General features: G+C 46.1%; 1 protein-coding gene across 3 annotated transcripts in view; it reads left to right on the top strand.

Annotated features, from left to right (window-relative positions):
- cpne2 (copine II) overlaps nucleotides 1-16,623 on the top strand; it is a 360,136-nt gene that overhangs the window by 286,641 nt on the left and 56,872 nt on the right. For all 3 annotated transcript variants that reach the window (XM_038806867.1, XM_038806868.1, XM_038806869.1), the window contains exon 14: nucleotides 1,686-1,819. In XM_038806867.1, the coding sequence (XP_038662795.1) occupies nucleotides 1,686-1,819 (134 nt within the window). The remainder of the gene's footprint in view (nucleotides 1-1,685; nucleotides 1,820-16,623) is intronic.

Genomic DNA, 16,623 nt, shown 5'->3' with positions numbered 1-16,623 from the left:
ATATTCTTTAATAGCTGTTCAATCAGCTATCTTAACTGTCCTATATACTTTATACCTGCCTAATTAGTTCTCGTAACTGTCCCATACACTTATAATCAGCTATTCCAACTTTTCTTTGATGTTCTTTCTTCCGATCTTCTGACCTGCCGCACGTCTTTGTGCAAATATATGCTTTTTTAAAAAAGTTTGAAACTGTCTTTAACTCTTTTAGTTAACACGGATGATGGACCAGTCATTTGGCCTTCAAATGTGCCGAACACTTGTGGTAGCATGATGGACTTTTTTATTTCATTAGAATGTGTCTGTTCTGTGTATTCTGAGAAATCTCTTTAAATGTCTTCCCTGTTCACACTGTGAGAGATTCCATGGTTTGTTTATAGTCTATCCTCTAATTATTTGATAAATTATTGCAGCTTTCATTGGATATTAACCCCTCATGCATAAAAATAAATTGGAAAAACATTTTGTGCATTGTCATAAACATCGCATAGACCCTGACATCTGAGTATGTGAAGATATCTCACTTCCACCAAAATATTATATCCAGTCCAAACTTAGACTGGGATGCTTCCACCATTTTTAAAAAAGTTATATTTTGAATAACCAAAACATACTTCAGTATGCGACTATGATTTGAACCATTGGAAAGGGATCTTTTGTAAATTAAACAGTGGAGTTAGAATTCCCTCCCCGAGAAGCAGAAGGTTTGCAACCTTATGAACTGATTATATAAATTGCATTGAAGTACATCATGTGACATCCTTATTATTAATAGGGTCAAAACTGATTGATGAAGGCAAAACCAAGACACAGAGCGTTTCTTTATTGAGAGAGTTTATAGCCTTGTTCAGACTCACAACTCTCCTCTCACTTCACCCAGTGTCCCCCTAATTATATGTGATCAAAGGCATTTAATACCCATCACCTGTTTCTCTTAACCTTAATATTGTAATCAAAAAGACATTAACAATGTAATTAATGAGACATTACACTTATGATGCAAGTCGCAAGTAGTTCCATCCCTGAGAGGAAACATTTGCCAAACAATTTTTTAATGATGACATTCTTACTGCAAGGCATGTGTGTGAGTTCCCCGGTTAATGCAGGATTTCTGACCTTTAAAATTCATTCTGGCAGCACGATGATAACTGGCATGGCCAGCATTCACTGCCCATTGCTAGTCCCGAGGAGGTGGTGATTGATCACTCTATTGAAGCGTCACTGGCTTGTACAACTGAGTGCTTTGCTAGGCCACCTCATGGGGCAGTTACCTAAGTGTGCGACTGGAATCACGGAAAGATCAAACTAGCTAAGAAGCTAGGTTTCCTGCCCTAAACAACATTTTTGAAGTAGTTGTGTTTTTAGGACAAACCAACAGCTAAGTGGTCATTTATTCTGTAGTGTCTGATTTGCAGATTTTTCTTAATGTAATTTTAAATCCTCAAACCCTTCCGGTGGGATTTTTTGTATTTACATTACTGCTCGAGTAAGACCACCACAGTGTCCCTCAAAAGCTACTTTTAACTGGGCTGTACTTAAACTGGATAAATATATAAAATAATTTGCATTAAAACTGCATGTGTGTAGGTTAACGTGAACATGTCTAGTACAGGTCCTTTGCTGACTGAGTGCAGGCGGGAAAGGTATGGATTAGGCTTTAATCTCATGGTTTCCTCTTGCTGTAGGTGTAGAAGGCATCGTGCAGGCATATACAACCTGCCTACCCCACATTCGATTCTATGGACCCACCAACTTTTCACCAATAATAAATCACGTGGCACGGTTTGCCAGCCAAGCCATCCAGCAGCAAGTAGCAGCGGTAAGTGTAAGGAAACGGGCTGTCTGCCAAACCCTTGAGCATTGTAGTGTTTTGTGACTGTATATAGTTAACGCAAATCTATTGCTTCTCGATATGCAGCGAGGATGTTTGTGGGGGTCTCAATAACTGTAGTTCAGGGTATAGTGGGCTCCATAATAAACCTGACACTGGATGTCTGGAACAGCTTTGTTATTGTAAATGGGGAGGGGAGATTTGTGATGGGCTGCAAGTGACCAGGAATAAAAGGAACTTCCTCCTGTCAGAGATCTAATAATCCCCCCCCCCCCCTTGGGGATAACTGCCTCCAGTATGCAGAAGCTCACAATTTCTGCCCAGTGTTAACTGCATGACCTAGTCTGGAACATTAGCAGCTTAGCTCGAGCGCATACGTATCCAGATAGGAATTCAAGTAGACCAAGTGGAAAATTGTTTCATGCCCGGAAACCTTTGCCTTTTGCAATAATTACGGGGTGTTCAGGAAGCATGAGCAGTTAGTCAAATGGATAATGATGCAAATACCTTTAACTATTTTTGAAATTCTGGGTTGGCCAGAAGGCCGGAAATGTGATCAAACAGATCTGGCCTGTATGTGACTCCAGTCCCGCATTGACATAGTTCATAGTTGCCTCTGACCTGGCCAGTTTCATCAAACAGTTACACACAGTGCTTCATAAAAGGACTTTCTCAGGACAAGTAGGGATGGACAATAAACACTAACCTTACCAGTGATGCTCACAGCTGGAGAATGATTTTCTTTTTAATAAGTACTCAAACCCCAAGAAGAAATGTGTCAATTGTTATTGCAGAGAGGTATATTTCTCACTGTTATTTTGTTCTGCACGGCAGATATTTGTGCCTGTAACCGTCTTTAGATCTCGGATTTTCAGTCCTCTCTGTCTTAAGTATGTCTTACCCTCTTAAAACATCTAGAACAAATGAGGCTCTTTTTCTCAGATTTGCTAATGCATTCTGAAGTGACACTGAATTCACATTTAGCAGTGACTGTATTTGTGTGATTGATGCTCCATTAGTTAGACTGGAAGCTGAGAGATAATGCAGTGATGCAATTTATTTTTCTTATCAAATCAGGATATAACTGCCCTAGAAATTAAATGTGTGCCAACTTCGCTCAAACTAATTGGCAACAGTCTCTCTACACATCGCTAACTCATTCTGCATCTGCTTGACCTTTAGTACCTACAGCAGGTTACTTAGTGCAACATACCACTCTGATGTCAATCAACGCCATTCAAAAACAGGGTTTTATTTAACCAAATACATTGATAAATTCTGACATTCCCATCATCAGCCTGGTGGGATGGCTGGTATGTGTAAGTGTCTGTGTATATATAGACAATGGATCTTGCAGTCAGTAATGATGCAAAGGTATTTGCTGCTGACCTCACAGAATCTAACACTCTCTGTGGCGTCGTTTCCCCCTTTCCCAAAGGTGATTTAAATTAGCTGCCTCATTGAGGGGATCTCCAGGAGTGCAACTACAGAGATGTCAGCAAGGATGATAAACAGCCAATCATACTGAAGTATTCTCAGAGACAGCAATCCAGAAAGTTAAAAACACTTTATCATTCACTTTTTGATTTATGTTTTCAGAGAGTAAATCAATGATTGTAATTGGACTAACCATAGAAACTAGAATATAAATATAAACAACTTTTGAAGTAATTATTTTAAAAATATGTTTTATTTCTCAGGATGGAGAAATTTTGTATTTCAAAAATATAAAATTAGCTTTTCAGACCTGTGAGGATGTTTAGCAGTAATTATATGGTTAGTACCCCATTCAACAAGATGTAACTTTTGCGAGGGTTTTTATAGTGAGGCTAACATGATAAAAGTGGAAGTTCTCATCAATTCAATTCATTTCCATTGATTATAGTCTGGGAGGTGGGTGGGGGTGGTCTTCAACAGTACCCCATCTGGAGAAGTCTGTAATTATTGACAGCAACTTTGGTATTTTTACGCAATTACTGTCAGGTTCAGTAGAGTAATTATTGTATAAGGGTCTGGCGTATAAAGGGTTAACGTAGGACTTAGTACAGTACTGCCCACACAGTAATGTAAAAAAAAAATTAATTAATAATTTAAAGCACACAAGACCTACACCTAGGGATAATTGTGGTGTTGGACAGAGCCGCGTGTAGAAGCAAGCATGGAGACAGCTCCTAGCTTAGATCTTTACTGTACCTTTACTGTACTAAACTTATGTGCAGTTTAGGTGTCCTTATCTCAGAAAGGATATACTTACCATAGAGAGAGAATGTATTCCCTGGAATTTAGAAGACTGAGAGGGGATCTAATTTAAGAATATAAAATTCTGACATGGCTGGACACACTGAATGCAGGAATGTGTTTCCTCTAACTGCGGGCGAGGTCGTTAACCCCGTAGTATTCTCTATCACAGAAGGCTGTAGAGGCCAAGTCATTGAATATATTTAAGATTTCTATACTCTAAAGATGTCAAGGGATGGGGGAGAGCGTGGAAGCATGGCGCTGAGATAGAGGATCAGCTATAGCCATATTAAATGGTGGAGCAGACTTGAATGATCTACTCTGCTCCTGCTTTCTATATTTCTATGTATATAGTTTCTAATAGTTAATAATACTTACAGTTGCACTACCTAAGACTACGAATACTTTAATGAACTACGCCCACCACTTTACAACAGAAATGATGGCTAACACTGAGTTTCAGCATCTTCCCCACAAAATCGTGGCTAATATATGTGCAGTCACTTGAAAATTAAACTTCCCAGTAAAGCTGTTATTAATACAGGGATCCATTTGTTTTTTGTGCTGTGCAAGAAGAATGTGAAAAGAATATCCTTTAGATAGGTCAGGTGAGTGGGCCAAAATTTGGCAGATGGAGCTTAACGTGGATAAGTGTGAAGTTATCCATTTTGGTCAGAAAAATGGAAGGGCAACTTATTATCTAAATTGAGAGAAACTTCTGAGTGCTTCGGTGCCGAGGGATCTGGGTGTCCTCGTGCATGAATCTCAGAAAACTAGTATGCAGGTGCTGCAGGTAATTAGGAAGGCAAATGGAATGTTGGCCTTTCTAGCTAAAGGGATAGAGTATAAAAGTAGGGAGGTGTGGCTGCAACTGTACAAGGCATTGGTGAGACCGCACCTGGAGTACGGTGTACAGTTGTGGTCCCCTTATTTAAGGAGGGATGTAGTTGCATTATAGGCGGTTTGAAGGAGGTTCCCAGATTGATTCCAGAGATGAGGGGCTTGTCTTACAAAGGACAATTAAGCAGTTTAGGCTTATACTATCTCGAGTTTAGAAGAATGAGAGGAGATCTAATTGAGGTATGTCAGATGATAAAAGATATCGACAAAGTAGAAGTAGAGCGGATGCTTCCTCTTGTGGGGCAATCTAGAACGAGAGGTCATAGTTTTAAGATAAGGGGCAGCTGATTTAAAACAGGTGAGAAGAAATTACTATCTATCAAAGGGTTGTGACTCTGAGGAATTCACTACCCCCAGGGTGCAGTGGATGCTGGGACACTGAGTAAATTTAAGGACCCCCCCCCCCGACGATTAATTCTCCGCAAAGAAGTCAATGAACGGTTGCCACCTCCGGGTGAACCCTAACAACGACCCTCTCAAGGCGAAGTTGATTTTCTCCAAGCCCAGGAAACTCGCCATGTCTGACAGCCAGGCTTCCGACTTCGGGGGCTTTGACTCCCTCCAAGCTAGAAGTATCCATCTCCGGGCTACCAGGGAAGCAAAGGCCAAAACGTCGGCCTCTTACTCCCCCTGGACTTCCGGGGGCTCTGAAACCCAAAAATCACCACCTCTGGACTCATTGCCACCCTCGTGTTCAATACTCTAGACATGACATCCTCGAACCCCTGCCAGTGTCTCCTAAGTTTTGGACATGCCCAAAACATGTGGACATGGTCTGCCGGTCCTCCCAGACACTTTACACACCTGTCCTCTACGCCGAAAAATCTGCTCATCTGGGATATTGTCATGTGGGCCCGGTGGGCGACCTTAAATTGAATCCGACCAAGCCTGGCACATGTTGCAGTCCCATTAACCCTCTCAGCGTATCCACCCACAGGCCTTCCTCAATCTTCCCTCCCAACTCCTCCTCCCATTTATGCTTCAGCTCCTCGGTCTGCGTCTCCACCGGCCCCATGAGCTCCTTGTAGATATCCGAGACACTTCCCTCCCCCACCCATCCTCTAGACACCACCCTATCTTGGATCCCCCTGAGATAGACAGATTTTTAATTAGCAATGAGTTGAAGGGTGATGGGAAAAGGGCGTGAAAGTGGAGTTGAGGCCAAGAGGGGATCAGCCAAGCTCAATGGAGGAATCGGCTCGATTCAAATCTTACGTTCCAAATCTCTTTACATGAATAGCAAACACTGATTATTTCATGGGAAACTAATATTGAGTTGCTATGGAATTCCACAATTGAAATAACCAGGAAGGAGAAATCTGAACTAATCAGAGAAGATGTGAAAAATTATCAGCAGTTTGAGCGGTAACGTAAACAGAAAGAAAACCCGAAGAGCTGTAATGGGGATTAAATCTATCTGATGCTGAATAAATCTAATAACGGTACCAATGTTAGGCAGACATCCCAGAACGCTGCCTGTAAGACAGCCCTTTATACCTGTCACATGTTACTGTCTTACACAGCCATCAAGAAGCATGTTATAGTGTATGTTATATGACCTCTGTGTTAATGAAAGTACAGAGGTAGTACCTCTTTGTTAATGAAAGGTGCTACACTTTAGCCATACGATTCAGAGCAGCAGCAGGCCATTCAGCCCCTCAGTACAGCAAAGAGGTCAGTGTAAAGGATTATGTGCCACAAGACAGAATCAGAAGTTCTTTTGAGTGAAATGTTCCTCTTTTCCTAAACAAAATGAACAAAAACAACAGTGTGTGTGAGCCTGACCGATTCCATCATGTGATTAATCTGTGCTCATGTGGACACGAATTGTCATGTCACATCTGCTTGGTTCACAGTTCAATGGAGCTGCCTACAGGAACTCCGATTATCTGGCACATAGCAAACTGTCTTATTGCTACCTCACTCATATCATACTTCCGAAGGCCATTAATGAATGCAATTTTCTGGCAGCTATAAACATATGGACAAAACACATGTTTGACAACCTCCGGGGGCTAAATTAGATTGCCGCTGAAAATGGATATGGGGATAGTGATGTGCGATTAACCCATGTCCATTGATTATAATGCAGGCAGCATGCCAACCTTGTACTGTCGGCTCATTAGAACAATTGCTCCATGCGGCCATTGTCAACTATGCTGTTAATTGACTGTGTACCTCAGCAGAGGTGGTGGTGATGGTTGGGGGGGGGGGGGGGTCAGCAATAGTTAAAGCTGCCCAGCACTGCTTAAAGCTAGTCTGCCAAAGGGCAGGTACATTGTGGCTGGAGTGGACGTTGGCATAGGCAGTCATGCAGCAAGTGAATCAACGTGGCAGAGTGCCAGCTCCCAGGTTTGTGTACGCAACACGGGAGACCTTATTCGAAGAGGTGGGAAGGAGTAGAAAAGTCCTGTATCCACAGGGGTCCAGGAGACCCTTTGGGTATGCAGTCAAAAGACAGTAGGAGCAGTTAACCTCGGAGGTCGATGCCAGGAATCAAGCCCCTAATCTGGGTACAGTGTGGCAAGAAATTTAATACCCTCACACGAGTTGTCAAGGTTGGTAAATGCATCATCAAATAACATATCCTACCAACTGCAACACCAACCTCAACTACTGCCTAATTCACCATACCACGCCCCCTCCCCTCACTCACTCACCAACCATCTCTGTCAGGACTCATTCCTGCCTTTCTCCTCATCCTCACACACACTTAACACTGCTACAACTCACACTCGCATCTCACAACTTGCACACACAGCACTTTGATGGGGCAGCATGCAGGAGGACACTGATAAGTGTGCACAACAATAACCATGGGGCCTGCAGTCAGCCTCAAACAGCAGGGAGGAATCTGACTCAGTTTAGCACAGGGCTTTGGAGCTGGCAGCCCATCATACCCAGCACAGAAGTGGTGGCTTCCTTTTGCGCACTTGTGAACTAAAACCCAAATCTGATGCTCAATGCCCCAGCTTCCATCGCATTGCTAGCAACAGCCATCCAACATCTGAGTGCTACAGTGCAAGGTCAGTCTTGGGTCAGTTTACTTAGTATCAGCTTTTACCTTTTTGTAGTGTGACCCATTGAACGGGGATAGTCAATCGCAGAGGAAAGACAATCGCAGAGGGAACGTAAAGTGCAAGCCTGTTGCCAGGGGAGTTGCAGTTACTGGTATCAAACTCAAATGAGTTCTTCATCAAATGTCTGGGCAGAAAGGAGCTTTTTAGGTTACCGTCTCACTTCTACTTTCTTTTTCTCTGCCCCATTGTCCTCCTCAGCAGATCACCATTTATCTGGCAAGTTCCATCATGATGCCGAGATTGTGCAGCATTTAGCAGACCACCATGAATCATGGCACCCCCTTAGACGGGTACCACAGAGCTCCCCCAGAGTGGTCCTAGCAGTGAGAAGTGTTGTTTCAACACACTAATGGTCTGCTCCATCACATTTCGTGTGGCAGCACAGCTCTCAGTGTAAGTTTGCTGCACGATGAAGTCACCAGCAGATAGTCCGTGTCACCCTTTGGGTGATCATGGTGGCTCAAAAGCAGTTGACAGTGCAGATTGCCACAGAACTGAGGCATCATGCCTCCTGCCAGGATATCAGGCATTGACCAGCATGATTCACTGCTTCTGATCACACACCAGCCAGCTCCAACCAGTACATCTGAGAACTGGCGCGTGATGCCACAAAGTATTGTGCACGCATTCAAAGGCATCCTTCACCATGGGGAAACCAGCAATCCTATAATGTGGCCTCAGTACAAAGTTTAGTAGTTTAACGCTGCACTTCCTTGCCCCACTGTTTATCCATAGCTTGAAGAGGTTTTTCTTGTGTGTGTGTGTGCACAGTGGAAAGAAAGATCAACCTAAGTATAGTTTACTCATATACTGCAGGCATTTTCTTCAACACAATTTTCTTTAATCAAACCAACCAAGTCAAAGGTCGAAAGCTCTTTATTATGTTAAATGTTCTTGGTCAGTTACGGAAAAATCATATTTCCCATGCTATCTTTGTTCGTGCGAGCAGTATTCTTTATCGGAGCCCAATTAAAAAGCATTTGATTTAAAGATCTTAGCTTTTTTAATGAGCAATTAAAACCAGAGAAGTATTGAAACTTCAATACAGGAGGATGAATGAATTATATTTTGTGGTGCTTCACTTAAGCCTCATTAATGAGTAGACTGGATTTGCCAAGGTTACAGAAGGAGAGGAATGAGCCTTTTATAGTCCACAAACAGCTCTGTTAATGAGGATGTCCAGTTTGCAAAGCAGACTATTTTAACATTGCTGAAGTGCATTGTGTAATCAAAGGACATGATAGCTGCTAGCCTGAAAGGTCTTCAATATCACTAACTCCTGCCGACTCCCACCTCCCCACACCAACGTTCCCACCCACCCCCTCATTCCCACCTTCCTGCCGACTCCCACCTCCCCACACCAACGTTCCCACCCACCCCCTCATTCCCACCTTCCTGCCGACTCCCACCTCCCCACACCAACGTTCCCACCCACCCCCTCATTCCCACCTTCCTGCCGACTCCCACCTCCCCGCACAAACGTTCCCACCCACCCCCTCATTCCCACCTTCCTGCCGACTCCCACCTCCCCACACCAACGTTCCCACCCACCCCCTCATTCCCACCTTCCTGCCGACTCCCACCTCCCCGCACCAACGTTCCCACCCTCCCCCTCATTCCCACCTTCCTTCCCTCAGTCTACTGTCACTTTGCTCCCACCTTCCACAATGCTCCCACCCTCCCTCTCACTCCCACCTTCCTCCCCACTCCCACCCTCCTCCCCACTCCCACCATCCTCCCCATTCCCATCCTCATGTCACTCCCACCCTCCTCCTCAGTCCTACACTACCCATTAATACCACCCTCTACTCATTCCCACACTCTTCATCACTCCCATCCTCCCCCATACATGACCCTCACTCCCACCTCCCCTCACTCCATAATGCTCTCATTCCACCCTCACTCCATTTCCTCACTCCCACCCTCCCCAAACTCCCCACTCCCCCTCATTGCACCCTCCTCCTCGCTTCCACCGTACCCCCCACTCCATTCTCCCCCACACTCCCCATCCTCTCCCAAACTCCCCACTCCCCCTCACTGCACCCTCCTCCTCGCTTCCACCGTACCCCTCACTCCATTCTCCCCCACACTCCCCCATACCATCTCCTTGACTCTCTCCCTTGACCCTGCAGACAATGGAATCATTTCAGAATCATGGGTTGGATTCTCCGCAGCCCGATGCCTGATCGGCAATCAGGCGGAGATTGGATTCCGACGCTGGAATCGGGGCCAGCGGCGGTTTGACACCGGTCTGCCATGCTCCGCCCCCTCCAAAGCAGCGTTATCGTGCCGTGCGCTGCGCGCCATTTCAACGCTGTTGACGCATCATCAGCCAGCCCACCCGCGATGCTCTGCCCCCGATGGCCCAGTTCTCGATAGCGCGGGCCACGGTGGGCTTCAGCGTGCGGGAAGCCGGCGTGCCGGCTGCTGACTGTGTCCAGCGCCGCCACACTCAGCCAGGATCTGTGCCGCTCTCCAGAGAGGCTCTTCTGCTAGGGCTGGGGGACTGGTGGGGAGTGGCCGGGGGGTGGGCTGTGGGGTCGCAGTTTGTGGGTTGGGTTCGCGCATGGCTGGCGCCACGTTGTAGGGTGTGACCGGTGCAGGTTATAAACTGTGTGCAAGCGCGGCCCGGGACCCGGCCATTCTCCAGCCGTTTCCGGCACGGTCGGCGGGGGTTTCACTCGGCGCCGGTGCTAACCCCTCACCGGTACCGCAATCGGTGAGGGTTTCACGCCGATTTATCAGTCGTAAAAGCCCACACATGCTCCGCTGACGTCATCACTTAGTCTCCCAAACTGAAAATCCAGCCCGTGTCTGCAGTGCCTGGGAAAGCTGAGTTGGAAAGTTGTGACCCGTTCTCAGAATTGTGTTTCTGCAGGTGAGATGCAATTTTCCCCAAGTCTTCCCAATCACAGAAGAGAGTTGTATAGAGGTCAGTGATGGTAAACCAGCTCTGTGAGTTGGGCAGGGAGATAGGAAGCAGTTACTTCTGTTGATTGGGGTTTCAGGAGTCGAGGATTTAAAACACAAACTGTTGAGTGGTCTGAAGGCAGTAGAATTCCCTGATTTGCAGTGGGAAATGGCAGCTAAACAATGGATTGTTTGAGTCTTGGTGATGCAACAAAGTGGCTGAAAAATGACAAACATTGACAACTCACTTATTCGGCTCTTTTGATGTTCTCAGTATAACTTTTGCTACGTCCAAGAGTCTGCTTATATATACCTCATGTTGTGCCGCAGGACATCCCCAACTGCTTCATAGCCAAAGTATTACTTATAAATTGTTGCAGCAGAAGCAAGCACAGCAACCATTTTACACACAAATGGAGGCAAGTGCAATTAAATCTGAGATGATGATATTAATAATAATAATCGCTTATTGTCACAAGTAGGCGTCAATGAAGTTACTGTGAAAAGCCCCTAGTCGCCACATTCCGGCACCTATTCGGGGAGGCTGGTACGGGAATCGAACCCGCGCTTCTGGCCTTGTGCTGCATTACAAGCCAGCTGTTTAGCCCACTATGCTATTAGGGAGCCTTTCCGACTCTCAATTAGAAGTTCAACTCAAGGAGCTAAAGGGGAAAGAAGCTGTTGATCTTTTCATAGGTGTGAACAGCTTCAGGTGTAAATATATGTGAAATTTCTTCAGCTTCCTAGTGTTGGAGAATCAATTCTGAAGTCAGCTTTATCGACAGGCTATCCTTTTTGTCCTGTTTGGATCCTTTATGTCACATCCATTTGGATGTTAGCCTACAGATCAATGACACTGATCTAACACCAACAGATTTGGATGATAGAGATACTCATGAATATGTAACTAATAGGTGATAATTGAGAATTGCACTTATGGCTAAAGTGCGTATAAAAGGTGACAATCAATGAGGAACCCTGTTATTTTGCATGATTTCTACTTTGTTATTGTCTTACTTGCTGCACCTAGTGATGACGAGGCCTGTTCCCTTAGTGAATATTTTCCTGGAACAGATTGCTAGCCTATCGTTAGAGGCTTTTAGCTTGAGGGGCGGCATTCCTCAAGCATGGCTGACCAGGAGTCTCTCCCACTATTCCCACCTACCACTGGAAGCAATTTTGCAGGTTGATACTCAACCTTTTTGGCCACCTTACGAACGCACCTTCCTTTTCTAACAAGATCTGGGGTGGGACTCGAACCCAGAGTTTCTGGCTCAGAGTCAGCGATGCTACGCACTGCACCACAAGATCTCCATAATTTATACCTTAGAGAGTTTTATATTAATCATGGATCTGCAAACAATGCATGTACAATGTACACAAGCCTTTTAAACAACGCTTGTCACAAGGCATGATCTAACAATACGATTTTAATGGGTTTGTCTGATATCATAGAACACCAGAACTTAATATATGCTGTCTTTTAAAAATATTAGTAAGAAGTCTTACAACACCAGGTTAAAGTCCAACATGTTTGTTTCAAACACTAGCTTTCGGAGCACTGCTCCTTCCTCAGGTGAATGACCAAATATGGTCATATTTGATCTAACACCAACAGATTTGGATGATAGAGATATTCATGAATATGTAGCTAATAGGTGATAATTGAGAATTGCACTTTTGGCTAAAGTGCGTATAAAAGGGTGCAAATATGGTCAGATGGTAATGCCCTAAAATTAGAGTTTTTCAAAAGTTTTGATAGATTGGTCTAATAAAGAAATCTAGATGTTTCTGTGTGTTCTGAGAGCTTTTTTATATGAGGACTGTGTAGCCAGCAGCAGTCATGTGTCACCATCATTAGCCGCACTTCTATGTGAAACAACAAATGTATTTAATGAAGGAGGGAGAAACCAGGAAAGGACAGACCCTGTGAGTTATGGGGAATAACAATACATATTTATATAGTGCCTTTAAAGTCAGGGAATGTCCAAAGGAAAGTGAGGAAGAGGTGGGAGAGGATAGGAGGGAATTCCAGAACTTGTTTCCAAGGGAACTGAAGACCAATGATGGAGCACTTATGATTTAGGATGCACAAGAAGCCAAAATTAGAGGCGCGCAGATATCATGAGGGTTGTGAGGTTGGAGGAGATTAGAGAGATAGAGTGGGGCAAGGCTTCAAGGGATTTGAAAACAAGAATGAGAATTTTAAATTCAAGATGTTGCTTGATCAGGAAGCTGGAGTTACTAGAATCTATTATTAGGAAGAGTGACTGAGTTGATCACGTCTGACTAAATATTTTGAGGCGGTCACTAACAATGTGGATGGGGAATGTCTGTGCTTGACATCTATATGGACTTCCAGACGACATATGATCATGTTCCACACAACAGTTTATTAGAAAACATGAGAAAAGTTGGAATTTGAGGTAGCCTTGTGACATGGCTTAGTAATTGGTTGGGAAGTAGGAGTTAGGATAAAGGAATCTGTACAAATTGGAGGAATGTGACAAGTGATGAATAAAAGCAAAATACTGCAGAAACTGAAAATCTGAAAGTATTGAAAAAGATTCGTACAGACTCAAAGAGTTAACCGTGTTTCTTGCACTACAGAAATTGGAGAGTGTTCAATATGGGAAACTATGAGGCTCTTTGAATTCAAGAGACGGTTGGAGCATTTTCTGAATGGCCAGAGATCAGAAACAAGGGAGCAACAAAAGGCTTGGGTGTTCAGGCACAGAAATCTGTATCTCACAGAGATTCAAAAAAGTAATTTTAAAAATATATATTTTTAGTCAAGGCGTTTCAACAAAAATATAAATGTACAAATTGTCAAAAGAACAACCAACGAACGTCAGAAGAACATCACATCAACCAACGAACAGCCCCAACCCTTCAGCCCTCCCCCCCGATACCGACCCCCATGCCTTCCCCATTTTAACTCCCTTACCAGCCCCCCTGCCTTTGCTGACCCCTCAATCCTCCATGAAAAAAATCAGTGAACGGTTTCCATCACCGGGTGAACCTCTCTACCGACCTCCGCAGAGCGAACTTGATCTTCAACCTCAGGAATTCTACCAGGTCACTCACCCATACCCCTGCCTTCAGCGGCTCCGAGTCCCGCCAAACTAACAAAATCCATCTCCAGGCTATCAGGAAGGCAAAGGCTAATACATCGGCAAAGGCCAAAGCCTGCTCATCCTCGCCACCGTCATGTGGGCCCTATGCACCACTTTAAACTGGATGAGGCTTAACCTCACACGTGATGAATACTCATTCACCCTTCGCAAGACCTCAGCCCAAGTCCCAGCCCCCACCTCCTCTCCCAGCTCCTCCTGCCTTTTGCACTTAATCTCCTCCATCAGAGCGCCCTCCCTCTCCATCAGTTCCTTTTGAATATCCAACATCTTCCCCTCCCCTATTTTGCCCTCCGACAGAAGCTTATTTTGCAGCACCGGAGGCGGCAACCCTGGGAAGGCCGGCACTTCCCTCCTCACAAAATCCAGAACCTGCAGGTACCTAAAACTATTCCCCTTGAGAAACTTATATAATTCCTCCAACTCCTCCAGCCCATCAAATTGGCCCCCATAAACAAGTCCCTGAAGTACTCAATCCCCATCTGCCACTGCCCCCGGAACCACGCAACCAATCTCGCTGGCACAAACCTAAGGTCATCACAAACAGGCACCCACAACAACACACCCTCTGACCCCCAGTGCTGCCTATACTGCCCCCATACCCTCAAAGCCGACACCACTGGGCTAACGGAGTACTTGGCCAGAGAGAGTGGTAAAGGCGCGAATATCAAAGTCCTCAAACTCATTCCCCGACACGATGCCGCCACCATCCGTTCCCAACCCCAACTTACGTCCCTCGCCCCATACTCTGCCGATCTCCCTTGCCACTGCCTGCTTTCTCAACTGATGGGTCAGCGTTCTACTCACCTTCTCCCCTTACTTGTAAACTGCCTCCCTGGCCCTCAGCAACTGCCCCACCGTCTTCTCCGTAAACACTAACCCAAGCTCCATCTGGAGCCTCCATCTCTCATTCAACAACTCCTCCTCCAGCACCATCTCCTATCCACCCTCAAAATTTCATTGACCAGCCTTGCCTTGTCCTCCCCTCCACCCTCTCCCTATGCATCCCCTAACTACAGCCTGAAGTGCCGTCCACAGTGTGGCGGCTATGGCCTCCCCGGATCATTCACCTCCACGTAGCCCTTTGGGGCAGCCCTCACCCACTCATTCACCCCCTCATCCAACAACAGCACCACATCGAGCCTCCGCTGCAGCCTTTGGGCAGGCCCTGTACCACCCGTAGGTCAGAGTCAAACACCCCCGCCATCAGTGCCTTGTTCATTACAAAAAAGTCGATGCGGGAATACACCAGCTGCACGTGGGAGAAGTAAGAAAATTCCTATGCCCTCGGCCTCCCAAACCTCCACAGGTCCGCCCCACCCCTCCCCCCCCATGAGCTCCATGAACCCCCGCAGTACCCTAGCCACTGCCGATCCACTCAATGACTTTGGGCTCAACCAGTCCAGGCTCGGGTCCAGGACTGCATTGAAACCTGCCCCTTAATTAACCAGTGCGTATCTAAATCCGGAATCCACCCCAACACCCGCCTCACAAAATCCACATCCCAATTCAGGGCATAAACGTTAACCAGGACTACTGGCATCCCAGCTTCCCACTAACCACCACATCCCACCCCCCCCTCCAGGATCGGGGACAATGCTCCCCATCTCAAACGCCATCCTCTTATTGATCAATACCGCCACTCCCCTCGTCTTCATATTCAGCCCCGAGTGGAACACCTGCCACATTGAGCCCCTCCTCAGCTTTGTCTGAACCCCCAACTTCAGGTGCGTCAACTGTAAAAATACCACGTCCGCCTTCAAACTCCTCAGATGCGTGAACACACCCGACCGTTTAACTGGTCCAGTCAACCCTCGCACATTCCACGTGACCAGCTTGGTCGGGAGGCTCCCCACCCCTCTCCCCTGCTGATCAGCCATACCCCTTCTTGGGCCAGCCCCGATCTGTGTCGCGTGCCCGACCTCGGATGTCCACGCCATCGCTCCCTTCCCAACTGCGCCACCCCATCCCATGTCCGCAGCCCTCACCCCACCCCTCTCAAACAAAGAACCAACCCCATTCTCCCCCCATGCCTTCCTCCTGAAAACACACTGCCCCCACTTCCAGTAACTAGCCCGCCCAGTTAGTATGGTGGCCCCTGCCTCTAACCTCCCCATCCCCCTCCGCCCAGCCACCAACAACAGAGGAGAACAAAAGGCACATTCACCATCGCCTCTCCCCATCAAAACTCACCCCGAACTATCCACCCCAAACGTTCTACCATAAACACAAAGCTCCTCTCCAAATTTCAGTGTCCTCACATTCCTCCCAGTCCATGGTCCCCAATAAATTCTATCGCCTCCTCTGACGAGTCAAAATAAAACTCCTGCTTCTGATGAGTCGCCCACAAGCGGGCAGGGTGCAAAACTCCAAACTTCAATCCCTTCTTGAAGAGGGCAGCCGTTACCAGGTTGAAAGCAGCTCTCCTCTTTGCCTCAGGTCTAGGTAGACCCACAGCGCTCTCGCTTCCCAGGTGCACCTCCTGGTCTGCCTCACCCATTTCAAAATCTTTTCCTTGTCCACGAAACGG

The sequence above is a fragment of the Scyliorhinus canicula genome, chromosome 9 (assembly GCF_902713615.1).
Source record: "Scyliorhinus canicula chromosome 9, sScyCan1.1, whole genome shotgun sequence".
In the NCBI taxonomy this organism is placed as follows: Eukaryota; Metazoa; Chordata; class Chondrichthyes; order Carcharhiniformes; family Scyliorhinidae; genus Scyliorhinus; species Scyliorhinus canicula.
Note: the sequence above shows the minus strand (reverse complement) of the source record. Positions and strands in the feature narration are given on the sequence as shown.